Source organism: Oikopleura dioica, chromosome XSR (genome assembly GCF_907165135.1).
Source record: "Oikopleura dioica chromosome XSR, OKI2018_I68_1.0, whole genome shotgun sequence".
Taxonomy (NCBI): Eukaryota; Metazoa; Chordata; class Appendicularia; order Copelata; family Oikopleuridae; genus Oikopleura; species Oikopleura dioica.
In genome coordinates, this window is record NC_137294.1 from 11521995 (window position 1) to 11541592 (window position 19598).

The 19598-nt window shown below is 40.1% G+C and overlaps 5 protein-coding genes across 6 annotated transcripts; all 5 read left to right on the forward strand.

The window, feature by feature from the left end:
• The first annotated feature begins 1429 nt into the window (after positions 1–1429).
• Positions 1430–4052, forward strand: LOC145708381 (uncharacterized). Of its 2 annotated transcripts, none has more exons than XM_081786041.1 (6): positions 1430–1659; positions 1756–1818; positions 1968–2148; positions 2202–2267; positions 2313–2474; positions 2892–4052. In XM_081786041.1, the coding sequence occupies exons 1-6, from the start codon at positions 1504–1506 to the stop codon at positions 2978–2980; spliced, it is 717 nt and encodes a 238-aa protein (XP_081642167.1). In that variant the 5' UTR covers positions 1430–1503; the 3' UTR covers positions 2981–4052. The 2 variants fall into 2 exon arrangements, with proteins under 2 accessions (XP_081642167.1, XP_081642166.1); XM_081786040.1 differs by having other exon boundaries at positions 1434–1659; positions 2199–2267.
• A 3333-nt stretch (positions 4053–7385) lies between these two features.
• Positions 7386–9268, forward strand: LOC145707947 (uncharacterized). The gene is made up of 3 exons (XM_081785542.1): positions 7386–7655; positions 8121–8200; positions 8559–9268. The coding sequence occupies exons 1-3, from the start codon at positions 7488–7490 to the stop codon at positions 8818–8820; spliced, it is 510 nt and encodes a 169-aa protein (XP_081641668.1). The 5' UTR covers positions 7386–7487; the 3' UTR covers positions 8821–9268.
• Positions 9269–9271: 3 nt separating this feature from the next.
• Positions 9272–10896, forward strand: LOC145707948 (uncharacterized). Its single transcript, XM_081785543.1, has 3 exons — positions 9272–9411; positions 9532–9756; positions 9851–10896. Exons 1-3 carry the CDS (start codon positions 9336–9338, stop codon positions 9910–9912), a joined length of 363 nt encoding a protein of 120 aa, XP_081641669.1. The 5' UTR covers positions 9272–9335; the 3' UTR covers positions 9913–10896.
• Positions 10897–12785: 1889 nt separating this feature from the next.
• Positions 12786–13820, forward strand: LOC145707239 (uncharacterized). The gene is made up of 3 exons (XM_081784732.1): positions 12786–12919; positions 13028–13252; positions 13329–13820. The coding sequence occupies exons 1-3, from the start codon at positions 12844–12846 to the stop codon at positions 13388–13390; spliced, it is 363 nt and encodes a 120-aa protein (XP_081640858.1). The 5' UTR covers positions 12786–12843; the 3' UTR covers positions 13391–13820.
• A 1683-nt stretch (positions 13821–15503) lies between these two features.
• Positions 15504–19419, forward strand: LOC145710032 (AMP deaminase 2-like). Its single transcript, XM_081787714.1, is given in 17 exon segments — positions 15504–15683; positions 16114–16493; positions 16538–16744; positions 16789–16904; positions 16971–17034; positions 17107–17364; positions 17409–17457; positions 17460–17648; positions 17734–18044; positions 18084–18323; positions 18368–18457; positions 18501–18577; positions 18629–18711; positions 18754–18825; positions 18869–18976; positions 19021–19199; positions 19244–19419. Coding segments are annotated over 16 exon segments (2364 nt in total). The 5' UTR covers positions 15504–15683; positions 16114–16226; the 3' UTR covers positions 19298–19419.
• The last annotated feature ends 179 nt before the right edge of the window (positions 19420–19598 follow it).

Below are 19598 nucleotides of genomic sequence, written 5' to 3' on the forward strand. Positions count from 1 at the left end.
TTCAGATAATTGAGAAAATCTCAGTTTTCGTCAAATTTTGAAAGAGTCTGTCTGAGATCTGTCAAATTAAACTGTGGGATTATCACTTTTATTTTATTTTTGTTCGAAAAAAGAGAATTTTTTTGGATTTCTATTTCTTCCTTGATTTCCAAAATCTTAGAAGAGTAAATTTAGTAAGTAGCGGCTTTTGAGTTTGAGGTGTATCTTACGAGCGTGATGACAAGGGCAGAATCGTAATTGCTCGCGTTTCCGCGTTTCTGAGATTGCCAATCATAAAGATTCATTAAATCTAAACCTGAGCATTTTTTTAACGATCAAAGACATTCATCGTGCATTATTATGGAAGAATACACCTAGAGCAAACACTAGAAAGAAACAATCATGTCTCGCACTTTCATTCTTCCGATCAAAAACAAGGTACAAATTTTCAATAAGTTCTTTTCATGGGTTCAGCAACCTGTGTTCAAAACCTGAGTCAGGGTCTGAAAGATGTTAAACTAAAAGCCGCAAAGCGGCTTCGCCAAAATAAAATCTATTTCTTTTTTAACTCTGCTGAAGATCTTTCAGGCCTGACTCAGGTTTTGGACAAAGGTTGCAGAACCCAGTTCTTTCCTCAATTAATTCTCTCGAAACAGTATTTTCATCGCCCAAAATCACATGTTCAAATCACTGGCAAAAGAAGACTGCGAGTCTTGAATACATTCAATCATTTTCTGTCTAAAATTATTGTGTCCCTCCTTATCTATCAAATGCGTTTACGACAGGATGATCCGATTCAAAAATTTATTTATTTTTTGACGAGCTCCAGTCTCAAGAGCAAAAGGCATCAAGAGGATATTAAGTTCAAGACTATTTCTTTTTCAATTCTTCTGTTTACTTTGCTGAACTTGGTTTTTGAGCGACTGAGAGCTACAGTAGTTCAAAATTGACACTTCAATCTCAAAAGAAAAAAGAGACGAGAAAAGGGTTCTGAAACTGGGCTCGGGAACCTGTGTACGAAACCTGAGTAAGGCTCTGAAAAGCGAAGAATACGCGGCTCTTCATTTTTACTCATGAAAGTCAGCCCTGACTCAGGTTCTGTACACAGGTTGCCTAGCCCAATTTTTCAGAATACTAAATTTGATTGATTGGAAAATTAGTTCTGACAGCTCTAAGGCTCTAGAATGAATGCAAGTCTAGCCAACCGGAACACTTGAGTCTTTTCGAATTTTCAGAAAATTTCTTGTCTTTTTTCGGCAAAAAGAGAAAGGTCTGGAAAACAGAAGTCACAGGTGTTTTTCACTTGTTTTCAAAGAGAGAACTGTTTTCGTCTTTTTTATTTTGGTGATCCGCAGCTTTGCGGTGAATCTGGATTAACTGTGTATTGATACGTCTGTAAAACTCCAATCTGAGTAACTTCACAAACAGACAAAAAGAAACGCGCTTTTTTCCACACTTACCTTTTTCGTGAGCAAGAAAGTCAAGTTTTTGTTTTTTCAGAAATCGCGCTCGTCAAATGAGAAAATGACGGATCCACTGAAGTATTTGAATCGGGGACCGGAGTACCTCAGAAACGCCATCGCCCCGCCCAAGACTTCCAGAGTGAAGCGACAACTTTCAGCGGCCGAGAGGCTCAACATTCAAAAACCGACGAAAAGAGAACAAGCAGAAACTAATCAAGTAAGATTTTTCTTAGAGCGATGATACCTATATTCTCGATTTTTCATCTTTTCCTTTATCAGTTCCGATAGAGCGAGAATAAAGAATAAATTTAAGGGGACTCGGCAACGTGAGCGACCCGCAACTGCTCCTGTGAAGAAAAAAGCTTCAGACCTCGACGTAAGACTGTTAAACTCTATCTTATTTTAACCCCTAAACGACCAAATGGCGAAAATTGAGCGTTATCTTCTGTAGAGGGGCCATCAATACTTCCTATTTACATTCAAAGAAGGCCAGAAAAAGAGACCTTTTATAAATGTTTTTTTTAGTTATGCACTGCCGAAAGCTTGTTCCAAAAGCCGAAGGGAGTATGCCCGGCTGGTTACGCGGCGCGTCTGCTCAGCCAAAACGCATCTTCTGGGGCTGACTCCTCCCTCAAGCCCTCGCCTAGACGTCCTACAACTGCCCAGCCTTATTGCATCTCTTCAAAACACAACAGACGTCTACAAGGTAAACCAATTACTTCTATCTCGATCTCCTAAAATGCGTCTTTTTCAAAGAAGGCTCTCCCGAAAACCGAAAACTGCGGACGCGATCAAACTCCCTCGACAAGTTCTTCGACAGTTTAGGTAAGCGAACCCCCTTTATATTCCCAAATTAACAGGAAAATCAAGGAGGAACGCTGATGCCTCAGTCAAATCCACCCTCGATCGTCCCGTCCGGCTCGGTTTCGGATTTGTCTGGACTTTCAATGGCGGCCAGCCAGCTCATTCGTTCTGCCTCTTCGTCTACTTTAGACGATGACTCTCCCCTCCCCATCAAATCGCCCAAAGAAGGTATTTTTCAGGATATTTATTTCAGAATAAATGTGATAAATCGACTCATTAGCGAAAAGAAAAGCATTATAGAAGTCATTTCATTTTTTCAGTTTTCTCTTTTTCACTCAATATGCATCTCGTTCCATAGAAATGAGCTGTTGAAGTTACCCCATATTTGAATAGCAAATTTTATCCGACAATAAAATGAGTCTCTCAAAAGATCGAGCAACTAAACAAACCCTCATTTTTTAGCGCTTAGTGTACCTTTCGTTGAGAATATCTTCGGTCCCTAGGGCCTTCTTTAGAAGTTCCTACTCCAAACTCGGCCAATCAAAAACTGGATAGAAAATTTCGTTATCGTAAGGGGCCATTGTAAGCCCCGTTTTTCAGCTATTAATTTTATAGATTTTCAACATACTAATACATTCAATTCAGTGTCTGTAGTGGACAAACGAATCCGAGTGATGATGTGGCTTTCCAAGTGCAAACCGGCGCCGGTGTTTTCAACCCCCGTCAAAGGCTGATTTCTGAAAAGCGTCTCCCTTTTAATTCTCTTTTTCCTATTCAACATTCATCTGTTTTTATCATCTCGACCAAAAGACAATTCAGACAATTCTTCTCTTTTTTCCTTTATACACACATTTCGTTTTCAGTCTACTTTTTACTCTTCGCTGCATTGAAATTTGAAATTTTCGCATTTTAAAACTCATTCATCAATTAAACAAAACAAAAACTATCGACTTGGAAAATAAACTATTTTTGCAACTCAGACCCCTTTTTCATGCCTTTATCAATATTATTATAACCATCAGAATTTTCAATTCTTTTCGAAAAACATGATTCTGCGACGTTTTTAATAGGACAAAGAACTTGTTTCTTTAAAAATCATCCTTCTCGCATGCAGTAAGGATCAGTTGATCCTTTATTGGCAAGTCCTTTTCAATTTCTACCTCAACAGACGAGAGATTCAACGAGAGATTCTATTTTCCACAGAAGATTTGATCGATCACAGCGCCATTTTCTATCTTGCCGATTACATTAATTTTTGATGAGCTCGAATGCCCTCCTTTCAATTCAACTACAGTCGCGCGTCAGTTTCTATTTTCGTAAATTTTCAACACCCAAATTTTTAGCGAAAAAAGGGGCACCATTCTGGGCTCGGCAACCTGTGTAGAGACCTGACTCAGGGTCCTGAAATATCTCTAATAGAAGTGCTTACGCGCTTTTTCACGACCCTGACTCAGGTCTTCTTGTCAGGTTGCTGGGTCAGCCTGCACGCCAGGTACTGTAATTCTTTTTGTTTCCGACCTATCAATGTTCTATTTTGATTGATTTCCAAAACTGTATTTAACGATTATTCCGATCTGTTTCCGAATTTCGATTCTAGCGTTTCCTTTTTCTCCGAATCCATGACCTTTTCAAAAAAGACCTGTGTTTTAATCTCAAAAAACATAAATAAATTATTTTTTCTTTCTGTAACTCGATCTTCCTCATTTTCACTCATAAGTTTAAATTACATTATGTGCAGTACAAAAAATAAAAAGCTATTCAAAAGTTTAAAAATTCGCGAAAAAGAAAGTTTCTTCAAAAACAAACGTTCAAACTAATTTTTAAAGATTCTCTTCCATGATTTCATTCTCTTCCAACAAAAAAACACTTTCAGAAAAAATGATTCAAGCAAAAGGAAATGAACTTTTATATTTTAGAAAAAGCTATTTATAATGTCACTTTTGTGGAAAAGATTGCCTATCGCAGTAAAAAGTATGACTATTGGTTGTACAGTTATGGGCGGTTTTGTTGCTATAGGAAGGGTTTTAAATATATATATATAAGAAAAAATAAGTCTGCTAAAAAATATGCTTCAACAAATTGATTCCGCACGCATACTATTTTTTGGCCAATCAGGTCGCAAGGAAACGTACGTTATAATGAACCGCTTCTGTAGAAAATCATAAATTTCCAATTTGTGCATTATTTGGGCCTGGCAACCTGCGTGTCAGGGTTCTAAAAGAGAGGTTGTTTATTGAACCTATTTCAGAACCCTGACTCAGGTTTACTGCACAGGTCAAGCTCAGATACTTAAGGGGGAGGTCGACGAGAATCGGGATTTCCGTGACCAAAAATGCGGAGAAACCCGATTAGATAGGAAAATTCTGACTTTTCGGATTGAAAGAAAAGGGTTTGAAAAATTAACCGGCGAAAAGCAGAAAAAAAATTTTTTGAAAAATTTTTCAAAAATTAGGGTTGAAGTGGGGGTGTCTCGTGACCAAAAAATCTCGAAAACCGAGTTTTTTTTTCTTCATCAAATAAAATTTATAAATAGTTTAGACCCTTTAAAATTAACCGGCGATCAAAAAATTAAGAGTTACTTTCATAAAAATTTTTTTTTATTGATTACAAATATTCGATTCTCGTCAAAATCGACATTTTTGCCCATTTTTTCATGGAAATTTCTGCAAAAATCACAAAGACTCGGATTTTTTTTTCAAAATAATTAGTCAGAAATCATTTTAAAACAATGCCTAGTGCATGATATTCAGTTTCAGATAGTTTTTGGACGAAATCACCAACGAATTATTTTCAAGAAATTTCAAGTTCGAGACTTAAAATCGAAAATTTTACATTAAGAAGTTCACAAATTGAGAAAAAGCTAGAGACCAAAAATACTCCTCTTTTATCGAGGAATCCAAAAATATAATCAAAATTTTGAAAAGGCGAAAAAAAAATTCTCGACGACCTCCCCCTTAATTTAGAAAATTAAAATTAATGATTTTCTACAATTTTTCCCACAGTAACAGTACGTTTTCTTACTCCCTGATTGGCCAAAAAGTAGTATGTTTGCGGGGTCAATTTGATAGAGCATATTTCCCTCCTGGAAAATGATCTATCTCATAATTTTTCGTAATCTGGCTACATGCCAAAAGTATAAAAAAAGAAGCACCGATCAGTGGAGTAACTGTACTCTTTCTTTCTCTCCCTGCCATGTGGGAAATTAACTTCTCAATACACGTGGTCGGTAAAACCGACCACGGCGACTTTGGCCCTCAATTTCTTCGAAGGTGGTAATCCGTTTGACCAAATTTTTGCAATGTGCACTTATATGAACAAACCGAACCACTTTGCGAAGTTTCGTGAAATTTTTCAAGAGGGATGGCGCTTTGCACCAGACCTCTTTCGAGCTAATTTTCGAAAAATTGGAGGGTTTTTTCTCCTTGATAATAACATGAGTAAATAGCTGAGTGTTCAGGCTTTCTAACACTATAGTTTTGAACATATGACCTCGACGGAAATATGAATAAGAGATCAAAATAGTCGGCGCTGTTTTTCACACTCCGAATTTGGCGCGCCGCGCGGGGCTGAATAATGCTTGGTGGTCGGTTTTCCCGACCCCGTGTTTTGAGCGCTTAGTCGCCCGCCCGTGTATTGAGAAGTTAACACATTTCGACTGATCGAAATACATCGAAATTTATGTTTTCCGAAAATGAAAAGCAGGGAAAGTGAAAGATTAAAACCTCTTTGAGAGAAATATCAAAATTACAAAGATGACATTGCCGAGGCGGAAAATAGACTGGAAAATCATCAACGAGATCGGGTGAAAATCGGAGAGGCAAAATTAAGAAATGCTCTTGCAGGAACGGATTTTTAGAATTTTCAAGACCATTTTTACTCTTGTTTTTTCATCCATATCATTCGGGATAGGCCTTCCCCAATATTGTCGATGAAAAATCGACATTATAGGTCCAAGATAGTCGATAAAACTTTCGAGGTTGAGCCGAAGATTGACAATTTTTAGTAGAAAAGCTTGTACAAAAATTTGGCAATCTTAGGCTTAACTACAAAAGTTTTATTAGCTATCTTCGACTCATAATGTCGACTTTTTATCGACAATTTTGGGGAAGGCCCAAGGCGAAAAAACTAAGATGTGGATAAGGTTATTCTGGTTATAAGATTGAGGATAATCGTAAATCGAAATCGTGAAATAAAGCTGCTCTTTTTTTCCGGAAATAAAATAAATGACATTTACGATCGCGTAAATATGCATCTTTTGGGCGAGCTAGAAAGAAAAATACTTTCCTTACCGCGCTGGAAAATCGAAATAGGAAAACCGAAATTTTATCAATTCCCGATCGATAAAAAATTTCCAGAGCGCGCGTGGGAACCACTCGCATGCAGAAAAAAAGCGGCGCGGGATTTGAAACGCGCGGCGCAGCGCCGCAACCGAAATACCAAATCAAAACCGCGAATTTTGCGCGAAGAAATAGAACTCGTTTAGAAAATGATTAAAATTGGGTTGACTATTTTAGGATTGAAATTTTGTATATACTATAGTTATTCTTTCGTCTTTTTTTGAGCCCGAAATCATTAAATAAAGCTCTTGACTTGAGCAACAAAGATTATTGGCGAAAGGTCATTAATAAGGGGGTAAATCCTTAATCTGATTAAAGTTTAAGGTCTTATCTATTTGCCCGAATAGCACAATAAGGGTGTCACCATGTTAAATTTGGCAAAAAAAGGCCAGCAAACCCCTCTTAGAAATTCTAGTCTACGTAAACCAAATTACTTTTTAATATTCACAAGGGAGAATTAACGATTGTCTTTGCGCTATTAGTTTTCTATGATTTCCAATTTGAGAGTAATTATTGCTTCAATCGATGAGAAAATTGAATCGTAACATTCAACATTCATTCATTTTGTAAATTAAAACATTTCAAATTGAAACTGTTCAATACTGGTAGTGGCATCCCTGGCGCTGGGCTGAGCTGCTAATTTGGGCTCAACTAGACTGGCTGATCCGCTGGCGCTGGTCTAGTGGCAGCTACTAGACTGCTTGAAGCGAGCTAGTACTGCTTGAGCTGTGACGGGGGCGCCCGTTCCATCGCCGCTTTTTCGGCTTCGCTCTTTTTCATTCACTCATTCAGTTTCCCTCAAACTCGCCCAAAACGCTTCTTTTTCTTTTTTTCGAATTGAAGAGAAAAATCTAAAAATCTAAAATGATCAGACTCACAAAGCAAGGCGTTCCTAGAGCTAGAAATGGACGGCCAACCGATAGGGCGACTGACGGTAGCTCTTTACGACAGTATCGTGCCAGAGACTGTTCAAAACTTCGCCGCGCTCTGTAATAACCAGTGCTCGCCGATTTACGCCGAGGGGAAGGGAAAACAGGACATGAAGCTCAAATTTGGTTACGCTAAAAATAAGGTCCGAATTGAAGTTTTTTCAAATGCGCGTTAGTTTGAATCACCGGACACGCCTCCAATCAGCGGACAGTCGAAATACCGACTTTTCCCTTTTTCGGACATTTTTCAAAAAGAAAACATCAAACAGGCTCGGCAACCTGTGTAAAAAACCTGAGTCAGGACCTAGGTAAAAATTTGAATTCCAATCTTTTTAAAATTCCAGCAAAACTTCGCGGCTTCGTTCAAAAAAAGCCGCTACGCGTCTTTTTATAAATGATCTTACTGACCTAGACTCAGGTTTTTTACACAGGCTTCGAATTAGAGGCGGGGAGGATGATTCACAATTAACGCGCGTTGGTTGATGCATCTTTCGAAAATTAAAAATCTGCCCTGCTCAATAATTTCCTTTGATTTCGCGGAATATTTTGGGTAGACCCTTAATTTTTTCAGAAAACTTTGAATAGCTCCTTTTTCACACTGTTTTCAGGCTCGTTTCTTCCGAGTTGTGCCTGGTTTCACTGCCCAGTGCGGAATGCTGCCTCTAGAAGGGAATAAGGGACACATATCGGGCAGGGGTTGTTACAGCTGAGTGCGTTACTTGTTAGATAGCTATTAAATTATACCTAAATAGGCTTTATCTAGGTGTTTCACTACACATTTAGCCGGGCTAAATCGAAATCGCCGTGCGCCGCCGATTTACCCTATTTCGGCGTATTTTTCTTCCTTTTCGTGATTAAGGCGTTCTCCCTGGCTGTTCTGTCCCCGGGGAGAGTAGTAGTGGCAACGAGCGCGAGGGAATAGACAGATAGAGAGCAATGAGAATCGAGTAGTTTTCCGTTCTCGTCACTACTAGCGCGCGCGTTTCCGCTCTTCCGCCTTCGTTTTTTTCTTTCGCTATTTTCTCACGTGATCAACCCCTGTAACAGCAAAATTTGTACGGGCGACTTTGGCCTGATGAAAACTTTGCCGTTTCGCATGATAAGCGTGGTATTCTTTCAATGGCTAATAAGGGACCCAACACCAATGGCAGTCAGTTCTTCATTACTTTAGACAAACGGCAAGATTTAGTTATGGGTTACAGATCAGATTTTGGCAACCTGTGTCGAAAGCTGAGACAGGGTTCCGAAAGATCTTTATCAGAAAGCCTCGCCGCAGCTTTTTTAAAATGGCTAACTGAGTGGCTTTAAATTAAAGATCTTTTGGAGCCCTGACTCAGGTTTTTACACAGGTAGCCAAGCCGAGTTGCGGATATTTTTTTTCTTATATTCTCTTCAAATCAAAAATGAAAAGAAAAAAATTTTGTCGACGCGAGGCCCTTAAGATTCCAAGAAAAATTTCTAAGATCAAAGGAGCTTGGGCCGATATTTTATAGATTTTTGGGTCTAAGTCTAATTATTGATCTATTTTCGAGAAATGGTTTTAATATTAACTGCGCTTGAGACTAAGCTTGGTCGAGTAACCCGCTCTCAGATGGTGCGCATGTCGCTTTCGGCGAAGTGATAGACGGCCACGACGTGCTCGATATTATTGAGGCAACAGGAGTGCCCGGCAGAGAGACCGGTCGCCCCAGTATGCTCGTCACTGTTTCTAACTCTGGTCTGCTTTGATTGGAACTCTCGTTATTTTTAAACTTTCCTTATTCTTATTTTAACAATTTGGCGTTTTCAGACTGAGTAATTCTCCCAACACACTTCTCGTAAAAATGTCCGCCGTCGAGGAAGCCAAGACCGTCCCCACCACCGAAACCGTTGAAGAGTTGAAAGAACAACAAAAACAAGGTAGAATTCATATCCAACCTCAGCATACTGATTAGTAAACCTGGCTCAAGGCCTTTTATTACAGACCATTCATTTGAAAACCACTCTTCCTTGATTTCAATTGATAGAAAATTTTTGTAGAAAATGGCAAAGCCGTGGAAGCATCAGGCGCAGCTGTGGAAGCAGTGAAAGAAGCGGCGACAGAAGAGGAGAAGCCCGCTGAACCCGCCGCCGAGGCAGAAGCGAAAGAAGAAGAAAAAGCGGAAGAAAAGGTCGAGGGCGCTCCCAAAGAAGAAGAAAAGACGGAAGAAGCCGCCAAAGAGGAAGAAAAGTCCGAAGAAAAGGCTGAAAATGGCGACAAAGCCGGTAAGAGTTACTTTCAAGAGTAAAATCGGGGAGTTTTCGCCATTCAAAATTGATAACACTGAAGCCAGGGAATGTTCGTATTGACGGTTTTTAGGCGAGAAACGCAAGGCAGACAGCAAGGACGAGGACGAGCCAGCCGAGAAGAAGGCCGAGTAGACTAGCGAGCATCAACGCCAGTGCCAGTAATTCCAGGCCCCTCAATTATAAAACAACACCTCCCCTCCCCTCTTTCTAAACCCACCCTGATCGTACTCTGTGTCTGATTCGTTTTATTATTTTTATTTTTTCCTCCGCGTCAAATTCATTTTATTAAAAAAAGCGTCGCTTTCGGGGCACCATCTAAAATGACCCTAAGAGCTGTTCTAAGGGACTCCTCTCACTCCTTTTCAAATCTACCCGGTCTTGTTTACTTCTATACGCCCTGTTCATAAACCTGCCGTAAAAATCTCTCTCTGGTTCAATTCAATGAGCTGAAGTTACAATCACATTAAACCTCTCCTAACAAATTCGAAGCAAACTTACAGTCGACTTACAGCTGTTAAAAAAACCACCCATCCACCCTGCCAGCAAACTTTTTTTTCGTTCTTTCGTTCTCGTTTTTTCCAAAACATTTTTAAATTTGAATTGTATACCCTTAATTCCGCGTAATCAGCGTAATCGGCTCCACGCTCGAAATTGAGGTAGAAATCAACGAAGAGTATCTCCATCGTGAGAGATCCTTCAGGTCTATTTTCCACCCTAGATCTAATTAGGGTCCCTTGATTCGCTACTTACTGACTTGATACTGTTCCTGGCGAAATAAGGGCCCTAGAAAGTTGCCCTCTTCTCTCACAAAAAGCGTGTCCGAGTTGCTCTGTAAATTAAATCAGCGCTCAACTCCAAAAGTTTCCGATTTTTGTGACTTTTAGCTCAAAAGATAGATTCTTAAATTCGATGTCAATACTGCCGCATATTATTTTCCGAAAAATATTGACCCCCTTCGTTCTTATTTTTTATCGATGATTTGGTTAAATGATGGTTAATTCTATTTCTAGTTTTGCACTTAAAGTTAGCGACTTATTTTAATTAGGCTGATCAATTTGAATTAATTTTGAAACAAAAAAGATCATTGAAAATAAATCATGAAAAAAATCAAAAAACAAGAAATGTTGAAATGACTTGGTAAAGAAGTCTTGTTCTTTCAAAATTTCATTCATTTTATTCAAATGCAGGAATTTATTCAGTTATAAGGAGCAGATGATCCTGTCTTCGTTATCGGAACCAGAGTTCGAAATCTTTGGGAGCACGGAGGGAGCAGGAGCAGAGACTCTTTTTTTGACGCGATATATTGTCTCTTTCAGGGCTCTAAATCTGAGGCAAAAATCAAAATCCGGTCTGGTCTCTTTCTATAAAACCGCTCGGCCTAAAAATGAAAATGAATAATTCAATAAAATTAAGATCGTTCTCACTTACCTTTGCATCTTCTCTTTCCCTGGTGAGCCTTTAGTCTATAACGCTCGTAGAACGCATAGCCACAGATTTCACAGGTAAATCGTTTTTCCTTCGTATGGAATTCCTTCGTATTTTCTATAAAAAACAAAGAGCAGTAGACTGCCTTTACAAGCAGTTAACTGCTCCTTTTTCTTTATTTTTGGTTCATTTTATAAATATGAACTTATACGAATCCGATTTCTTTATATCCTCCTTCGCAGCTGGATCCAACCAGCTGTGGCGAATACATCCTAATTACTCGTCTTTGGTCGGGCAAATCTTTTAGATTTAATATTGATTGATCTTGAAGCTTTGAAATTGACTTTCTTGAGAAATAATAAAAATGATGAATATTCCCACTCTGATCCCTTGAAGTAAAAGGAAGTGTTAACTACGTCCTTGATCATGAAACTTGTGGCTTCCCTTGAGTCTGGCACGCCTCTTTTTCGTAGCTTGGGAGTGTTCTAGGATGCATTTCGCAATCTGGCAGCAGCATCGTTTTTCAATGTTGATAAAAAGGCATTTGTAAAGCCAGGACAGCCCATTATGGCTTTGGCTGGTGCTATTATCTCTTCCACTCTGGATCTAAACGCCCCTCGATATTTCTTTGTTGCATCACTCTATCAAAAAACAGATTAATTCTATTCATCAAACTCAAAAAAGAAAGACAGAGCAAATCGCCTCAGAGCAGAATCATGACTGAAGAGCCCAGAAAAGGTTTGATCGAGCGCGAGGGAATGGACAGATAGAGAGCAATGAGAATCGAGTAGTTTTCCGTTCTCGTCACTACTAGCGCGCGCGTTTCCGCTCTTCCGCCTTCGTTTTTTTCTTTCGCTATTTTCTCACGTGATCAACCCCTGTAACAGCAAAATTTGTACGGGCGACTTTGGCCAGATGAAAACTTTGCCGTTTCGCATGATAAGCGTGGTATTCTTTCAATGGCTAATAAGGGACCCAACACCAATGGCAGTCAGTTCTTCATTACTTTAGACAAGCGGCAAGATTTAGTTAAGGGTTACAGATCAAGACTCGGCTACCCTTGTAGAAACCTGAGTCAGGGTTCCGGAAGATCTTTTTAAAATGGCTAACTGAGCTGCTTTTAATTAGAGATCTTTCGGAGCCCTGACTCAGTTTTTTACACACGTTGCCAAGCCGAGTTGCGGATATTTTTTTCTTATAATCTCTTCAAATCAAAAATTAAAAGAAAAATTTTTTTGTCGACGCGAGGCCCTTAAGATTCCAAGAAAAATTTCTAAGATCAAAGGGGCTTGGGCCGATATTTTATAGATTTTTGGGTCTAAGTCTAATTATTGATCTATTTTCGAGAAATGGTTTTAATATTAACTGCGCTTGAGACTAAGCTTGGTCGAGTAACCCGCTCTCAGATGGTGCGCATGTCGCTTTCGGCGAAGTGATAGACGGCCACGACGTACTCGATATTATTGAGGCAACAGGAGTGCCCGGCAGAGAGACCGGCCGCCCCAGTATGCTCGTCACTGTTTCTAACTCTGGTCTGCTTTGATTGGAACTCTCGTTATTTTTAAACTTTCCTTATTCTTATTTTAACAATTTGGCGTTTTCAGACTGAGTAATTCTCCCAACACACTTCTCGTAAAAATGTCCGCCGTCGAGGAAGCCAAGACCGTCCCCACCACCGAAACCGTTGAAGAGTTGAAAGAACAACAAAAACAAGGTAGAATTCATATCCAACCTCAGCATACTGAGAAGTAAACCTGGCATTACAGACCATTCATTTGAAAACCACTCTTCCTTGATTTCAATTGATAGAAAATTTTTGTAGAAAATGGCAAAGCCGTGGAAGCATCAGGCGCAGCTGTGGAAGCAGTGAAAGAAGCGGCAACGGAAGAGGAGAAGCCCGCTGAACCCGCCGCCGAGGCAGAAGCGAAAGAAGAAGAAAAAGCGGAGGAAAAGGTCGAGGACGCTCCCAAAGAAGAAGAAAAGACGGAAGAAGCCGCCAAAGAGGAAGAAAAGTCCGAAGAAAAGGCTGAAAATGGCGACAAAGCCGGTAAGAAACACTTTCATGAAGAAAATGGGGGAGTTTTCCTCAAACAAAATTGAATGCTCGTATTGACGGTTTTTAGGCGAGAAGCGCAAGGCAGAAAGCAAGGACGAGGACGAGCCAGCCGAGAAGAAGGCCGAGTAGACTAGCGAGCATCAACGCCAGTGCCAGTAATTCCAGGCCCCTCAATTATAAAACAACACCTCCCCTCCCCCTATTTCTAAACCCACCCTGATCGTACTCTGTGTCTGATTCGTTTTATTATTTTTATTTTTCCTCCGCGTCAAATTCATTTTATTAAAAAAAGCGTCGCTTTCGGGGCACCATCTAAAATGACCCTAAGAGCTGTTCTAAGGGACTCCTCTCACTCCTTTTCAATTCTCTCAATCTGAATCTACCCGGTCTTGTTTACTTCTATACGCCCTGTTCATAAACCTGCCGTAAAAATCTCTCTCTGGTTCAATTCAATGAGCTGAAGTTACAATCACAGTAAACCTCTCCTAACAAATTCGAAGCAAACTTACAGTCGACTTACAGCTGTTAAAAAAACCACCCATCCACCCTGCCAGCAAACTTTTTCGTTCTTTCGTTCTCGTTTTTTCCAAAACATTTTTAAATTTGAATTGTATACCCTTAATTCCGCGTAATCAGCGTAATCGGCTCCACGCAAAATTGAGGGAGAAATCAACGAGGAGTATCTCCATTGTGGGAGATCGTTCAGGTCTACTTTCCACCCTAGATCTAATTAGGGACCCTTGATTCGCTACTTACTGACTTGATACTGTTCCTGGCGAAACAAGGGCCCTAGAAAGTTGCTCTCTTCTCTCACAAAAAGCGTGTCCGAGTTGCTCTGTAAATTAAATCAGCGCTCAACTCCAAAAGTTTCCGATTTTTGTGACTTTTAGCTCAAAAGATAGATTCTTAAATTCGATGTCAATACTGCCGCATATTATTTTCCGAAAAATATTGACCCCCTTCGTTCTTATTTTTTATCGATGATTTGGTTAAATGATGGTTAATTCTATTTCTAGTTTTGCACTTAAAGTTAGCGACTTATTTTAATTAGGCTGATCAATTTGAATTAATTTTGAAACAAAAAAGATCATTGAAAATAAATCATGAAAAAAATCAAAAAACAAGAAATGTTGAAATGACAGTGTTCTTTCAAAATTTCACTCTTTTATTCAAATGCAGGAATTTATTCAGTTATCAGGAGCAGATGATCCTGTCTTCGTTATCGGAACCAGAGTTCGAAATCTTTGAGAACGGAAGGAGCAGGAGCACAGGTTTCTGGGGCTTAGATCTCCCAATTAACCCGTTAACTGGGCATCCGATCTTATGCGTTAACGGGCGCGTGGCTGTCTTTTTTGAGTGTGGTGCGAAGTGGGATTTTTTTGGTGTTTATAGAATATGTTTCTTTTCCTGAGTCTCGATTTTAAATTTGTCAGGCACTGTGCGATCCGTACTAAGGGGCCTGAGTCAGCCTTTGGTTGCCGTGCCCATGCCCCTACCTTTACCGGCAAAATCTTTAACGCGAATACAACGTGGAGCCAGCTGAAAAGGTGAGGTGAGTGAAGTGATAATAATTCACTATTGATCACTTTCGAAAAAGTGCACCCTAAAGTGAGGTGATTTGGAACCCTGATTTAAACTAACGGGCTCAAAAGTCTCAAATAAAATTGGAATATAGGATTCGTCTAACGCGGTTTTATAAACAAAAGACTTTTTTTCCTATTATAATTTCATTTATTAAGTTATTTTGTAGTACAGTATTCACATGGAACACAGTAATACTCATAATGTTAAAAAACACAGAGCAGTAGACGACCTTTACAAGCAGTTTACTGCTCCTTTTTCTTTAATTTTGGTTCATTTTATAAATATGGAACTTATACGAATCCGATTTCTTTATATACTCCTTCGCAGCTGGATCCAACCAGCTGTGGCGAATACATCCTAATTACTCCTCTTTGGTCGGGCAAATCTTTTAGATTTAATATTGATTGATCTTGAAGCTTTGAAATTGTCAATTTCAAATTGACTTTCTTGAGAAATAATAAAGATGATGAATATTCCCACTCTGATCCCCTGAAGTAAAAGGAAGTGTTAACTACGTCCTTGATCATGAAAATTGTGGCTTCCCTTGAGTCTGGCACGCCTCTTTTTCGTAGCTTGGGAGTGTTCTAGGATGCATTTCGCAATCTGGCAGCAGCATCGTTTTTCAATGTTGATAAAAAGGCATTTGTAAAGCCAGGACAGCCCATTATGGCTTTGGCTGGTGCTATTATCTCTTCCACTCTGGATCTAAACGCCCCTCGATATTTCTTTGTTGCATCACTCTATCAAAAAACAGATTAATTCTATTCATCAAACTCGAAAAAAGAAAGACAGAGCAAATCGCCTCAGAGCAGAATCATGACTGAAGAGCCCAGAAAAGGTTTGATACAACAACTTTAGGGGGTAGTCAACTCCGGGTAGACATCAAGATTCGTATTTTTGAGATGAATTTTCTACCACCCTAAATAGAGTGGCAATCTTTTTTCTGCTGAAAATTAACTGCAGGGCATCATCGAGTTCCTGTTATTGAGAAAATTTATTGTTCCAAGAGTTTCACCAAAAGGGTATATTTTGAAGAGCAACCCTTACCCTAACCCTTCAATAAAAGTATGAAGCCTGACCCTTAACCTACCCTTAGGCTTAGATCTCTTGAGTAAGGAAAGTATATTGAAGAAAAGCGCTCAATTAAGTCAAGAATGATAAGTTAGTCTCCCCGAAAATACGATCTTGATGTCTACCCGTTGGATAAAAATTCATTGCGACTAAAGAAAAATTTTTCTGGCCAGATCATCCAGTAGTTTTTTCTTCAGAATTCAAGCGTCCGCCGATGCTCAATCGCCGGATGCGCACAATGTCCAAGGAAAGAGTCGTCTCTAGAACTCCTTTCAGTAAACAAGCATAGCCTTAAACTTTGGTGTTGAGCATGAAGTGGTTTCAACTTTGCAAGGGCAAAGCAAAAAAAGTCGAAGATGAGCCCGAGCAGAGTTTTTTCGGTTCAAAATCGAACTTGAAAAGCGCTAAGAAGCAGAAACCGCAAAAGAGACAGACATATGTGAATTTCAAGAGAGACTCTCAACAGCCAGAAATCGGGCCAGAAATCAACGAGAGAGTGAAATGGGCAGCAAACAATCGGGCACCAACACACTGCACTTCCGACTACATGAAAATCGCACAGAAAATGATGGAAACGGTAAGAACTGGATTTATAAAATTGGCCTTTATATCTTTGCTTAGTCAACTGTCGGGGCTGAGAAATCCTCGATCTCGAGCAACGAAGACAGCGAGGACGAGTACGAAGATGGAGGCGAGGTGTTTGACATGCCACTTCAACACGCACAGGAAGAAAAGAAACGACACAGAAAAACCGTGCTCAAATCTGTGGGCGTCGACATCAACAAGAACATCATCCATGATTTCCATCGAATTCAAATTACTGGACAAGTACGCGGCTTTTGACTTTCTCGGTTGCTAAAAGGATTTTTTAGAGGGACGAAAACAGCAAGGACTACAAAACTGCTTCTGGATTGATTTTGGATGCTCTGCGGCTTCGGGAAAAATATGCGGCTATGGCTGGTCAATCTTATCATCCAACAACCTCCAGGCAGAGTTTCAAATATTCAGCTCGAGCTTAGCAAGAACTACAGCTCATTTGCAACTCTTCGATCAGATGGCTCCGACGAGTCGAAGGAGGAAAACCAGAGCAGCACTATGAACGAATCATCGCCGAGCGAGTAAGTTCAGCACACAAAGTTCAATCCTTGTAAATTTGTAATTGCAAACAGCGATTATTTAAATTTTACTAGAATTTCTCAGTCGACGGGAGTTACGAGCAGCCCTACATTGGCGATTGGAAGCAAGGGATCAAGCCCAATCTCAACTGGAGCTTCAAAATGCGCAATGGAACGCTGGAGATTTACTCTTCCGAAGAAGACATGGAGGTGGGTGCGGCTAGCGACGATTTCATTTATCCAGATGTTCACGAATTCGTCGAAGATCAAGCTCTTGTTATGGCGATGATGGCGAACGGCCCGTGCAAGACATTTTGCTACGAACGGCTTACTGTAAGTTTCGACATATAACAAGAAAACAACGCTTGAAATTGTAGTACTTGGAAGGCAAATTCAAACTGCACGAATTGATGAATGGCGCTTCCGAAAAACTGCTCAAAAGGAATGCCCCCATCGCGATTTTTACAACTGTCGCAAGGTCGACACTCATATTCACGCGTCTGCTTGCATGAATCAAAAGCATCTGCTCAAGTTTATCAAGAAAACGCTAGAAGAAGACGCCAACAGAAAAGTCTGCATCGACAAGGCCTCTGGAGATGAGCTCACTTTGTCTCAAGGTAATTTCATTTTCTCGGAAAATAGTTGGCGCAAACGATAATTGTACGAGGAAAATTGATTAGTTGATTGAAAAAATATTTTAAGTGTTTTCTCAATTGAACGTAAACGCGTACGATTTGACCGTCGACTCTCTCGATTGCCATGCCGATCGCAACATCTACCACCGCTTCGACAACTTCAACGCAAAATACAACCCAATGGGCGTCGGTCTCCTCCGAGAAATCTACATCAAGACGAACAATTTCATCCAGGGAGAATACTTTGCCGAAATTATCAAAGAAATGATGCGCGATTTGGAGGCGCAAAAGTACGTTTTCGCCGAACTACGATTGTCGGTTTATGGCGTTTCTTACAACGAGTTCTCCGACTTGGCAAAATGGGCTGTCAATCATAACGTAAAATAAGCGCTAGAAACAGAGCTGATCATTCATTAGGTCTATTCCCCGCATGTTCGCTGGCTAATCCAGGTTCCTCGAATTTACGACATCATTTCCAAATCCGGCAAAATCGCCAACTTCGGCGAATATTTGAACAACGTTTTCACCCCCGTTTTGGAAGCTTCAATCAACCCACAGAATCACCCCGAGCTGGCCAAGTTCTTGGAACATGTTTCCGGATTCGACTCTGTCGACGATGAGTCAAAGCCCGAGTCGCATTTCTTCTCCAATGATACTGTAATCTCTCCCATCAATAGTGTTAAATTCAAAAACTAGTTCAGCCGAATCCCGAGAACTGGACGCAGCGAGAAAATCCGCCATATTCTTATTACCAGTGGTACATGTTCGCCAACATTTCTGTCATCAACCAGGTACAGTAGTTTCTACTACAGGCCTTTTTAACCGACTTCTTAGGTCCGAAAAAGTAGGGGGATGAACACTTTCAACTTGCGCCCGCATTGTGGAGAAGCAGGAGCATTCCATCATCTTTGGTAAGTTTACATCGGCTCAAATTGCAGCTACTGCAACTCATTACTTACTAGCACGGCATTCCTTCTCGCTGAAAACATTGCTCACGGTCTCAATTTGAAAAAGGTCCCTGTCATGGAGTACCTCTACTATCTTGGTAAGCAACCGAGTTCGATCCCTTCCTCAATTATTTTCCAAGCTCAAGTTGGAATTTGCATGTCGCCCTTGTCAAACAACCATCTCTTCTTGGACTACCAAAAGTCACCACTTGGTAAAAACGGCTTCGAAGCTTCGATTTTAAAGTAAAACTTCAGAGAGCTACTTGAGAAGAGGGCTGAATATTTCGCTTTCGACAGATGATCCGCTGCAATTTCACTTTACAAAAGAGCCCTTGATGGAAGAATATTCCATCGCAGCACAAGGTATGAACCGTTTTCTTGTTCTTTGCCAAGCAATCTCTATCTAGTCTGGAAACTGGCGGGAGTAGACATGTGCGAGATCGCCCGCAACTCTTGCTACCACTCCGGCTTCGATCAAAAAACAAAAGCCTACTGGCTTGGAGAGAATTTCAACTCGGAAGGGATCAACGGCAACGATCCGAGAAAAACAAATGTGCCGGATATTCGACTGCAGTATCGATACGAGGTAATCATTTTCAAAAAGCATTATCCACAACCTAATTTTTAAAGACGCTAGTTGCTGAGCTGGAACACGCGCTGAGTCCGATGATGCCAAAGAAGTAGCGAAAAAAAGAGACAAGGAAGATAAAATTACGGACAAACAGTTATTTATAACATGCCTGAACAACTTGCCGCACTTTGCTTGAACAATGAACACTATTTAAATAAAAAAGCATGAGCATTAATATTTTTAATTTTCAAAAATGTGACGAGTTTTATTGAAAAGTAGAACGTATTACTGATGCTACAAGTAAGGGGCTGTAGGATTGAATGATTGAAAACAATTTTTTAACAGATTTTCGGGCGTTTTATGGAACTTTCAAGAAGAGCTAAAATTTTTCGTAAAGTCGATATCGTTACAAAA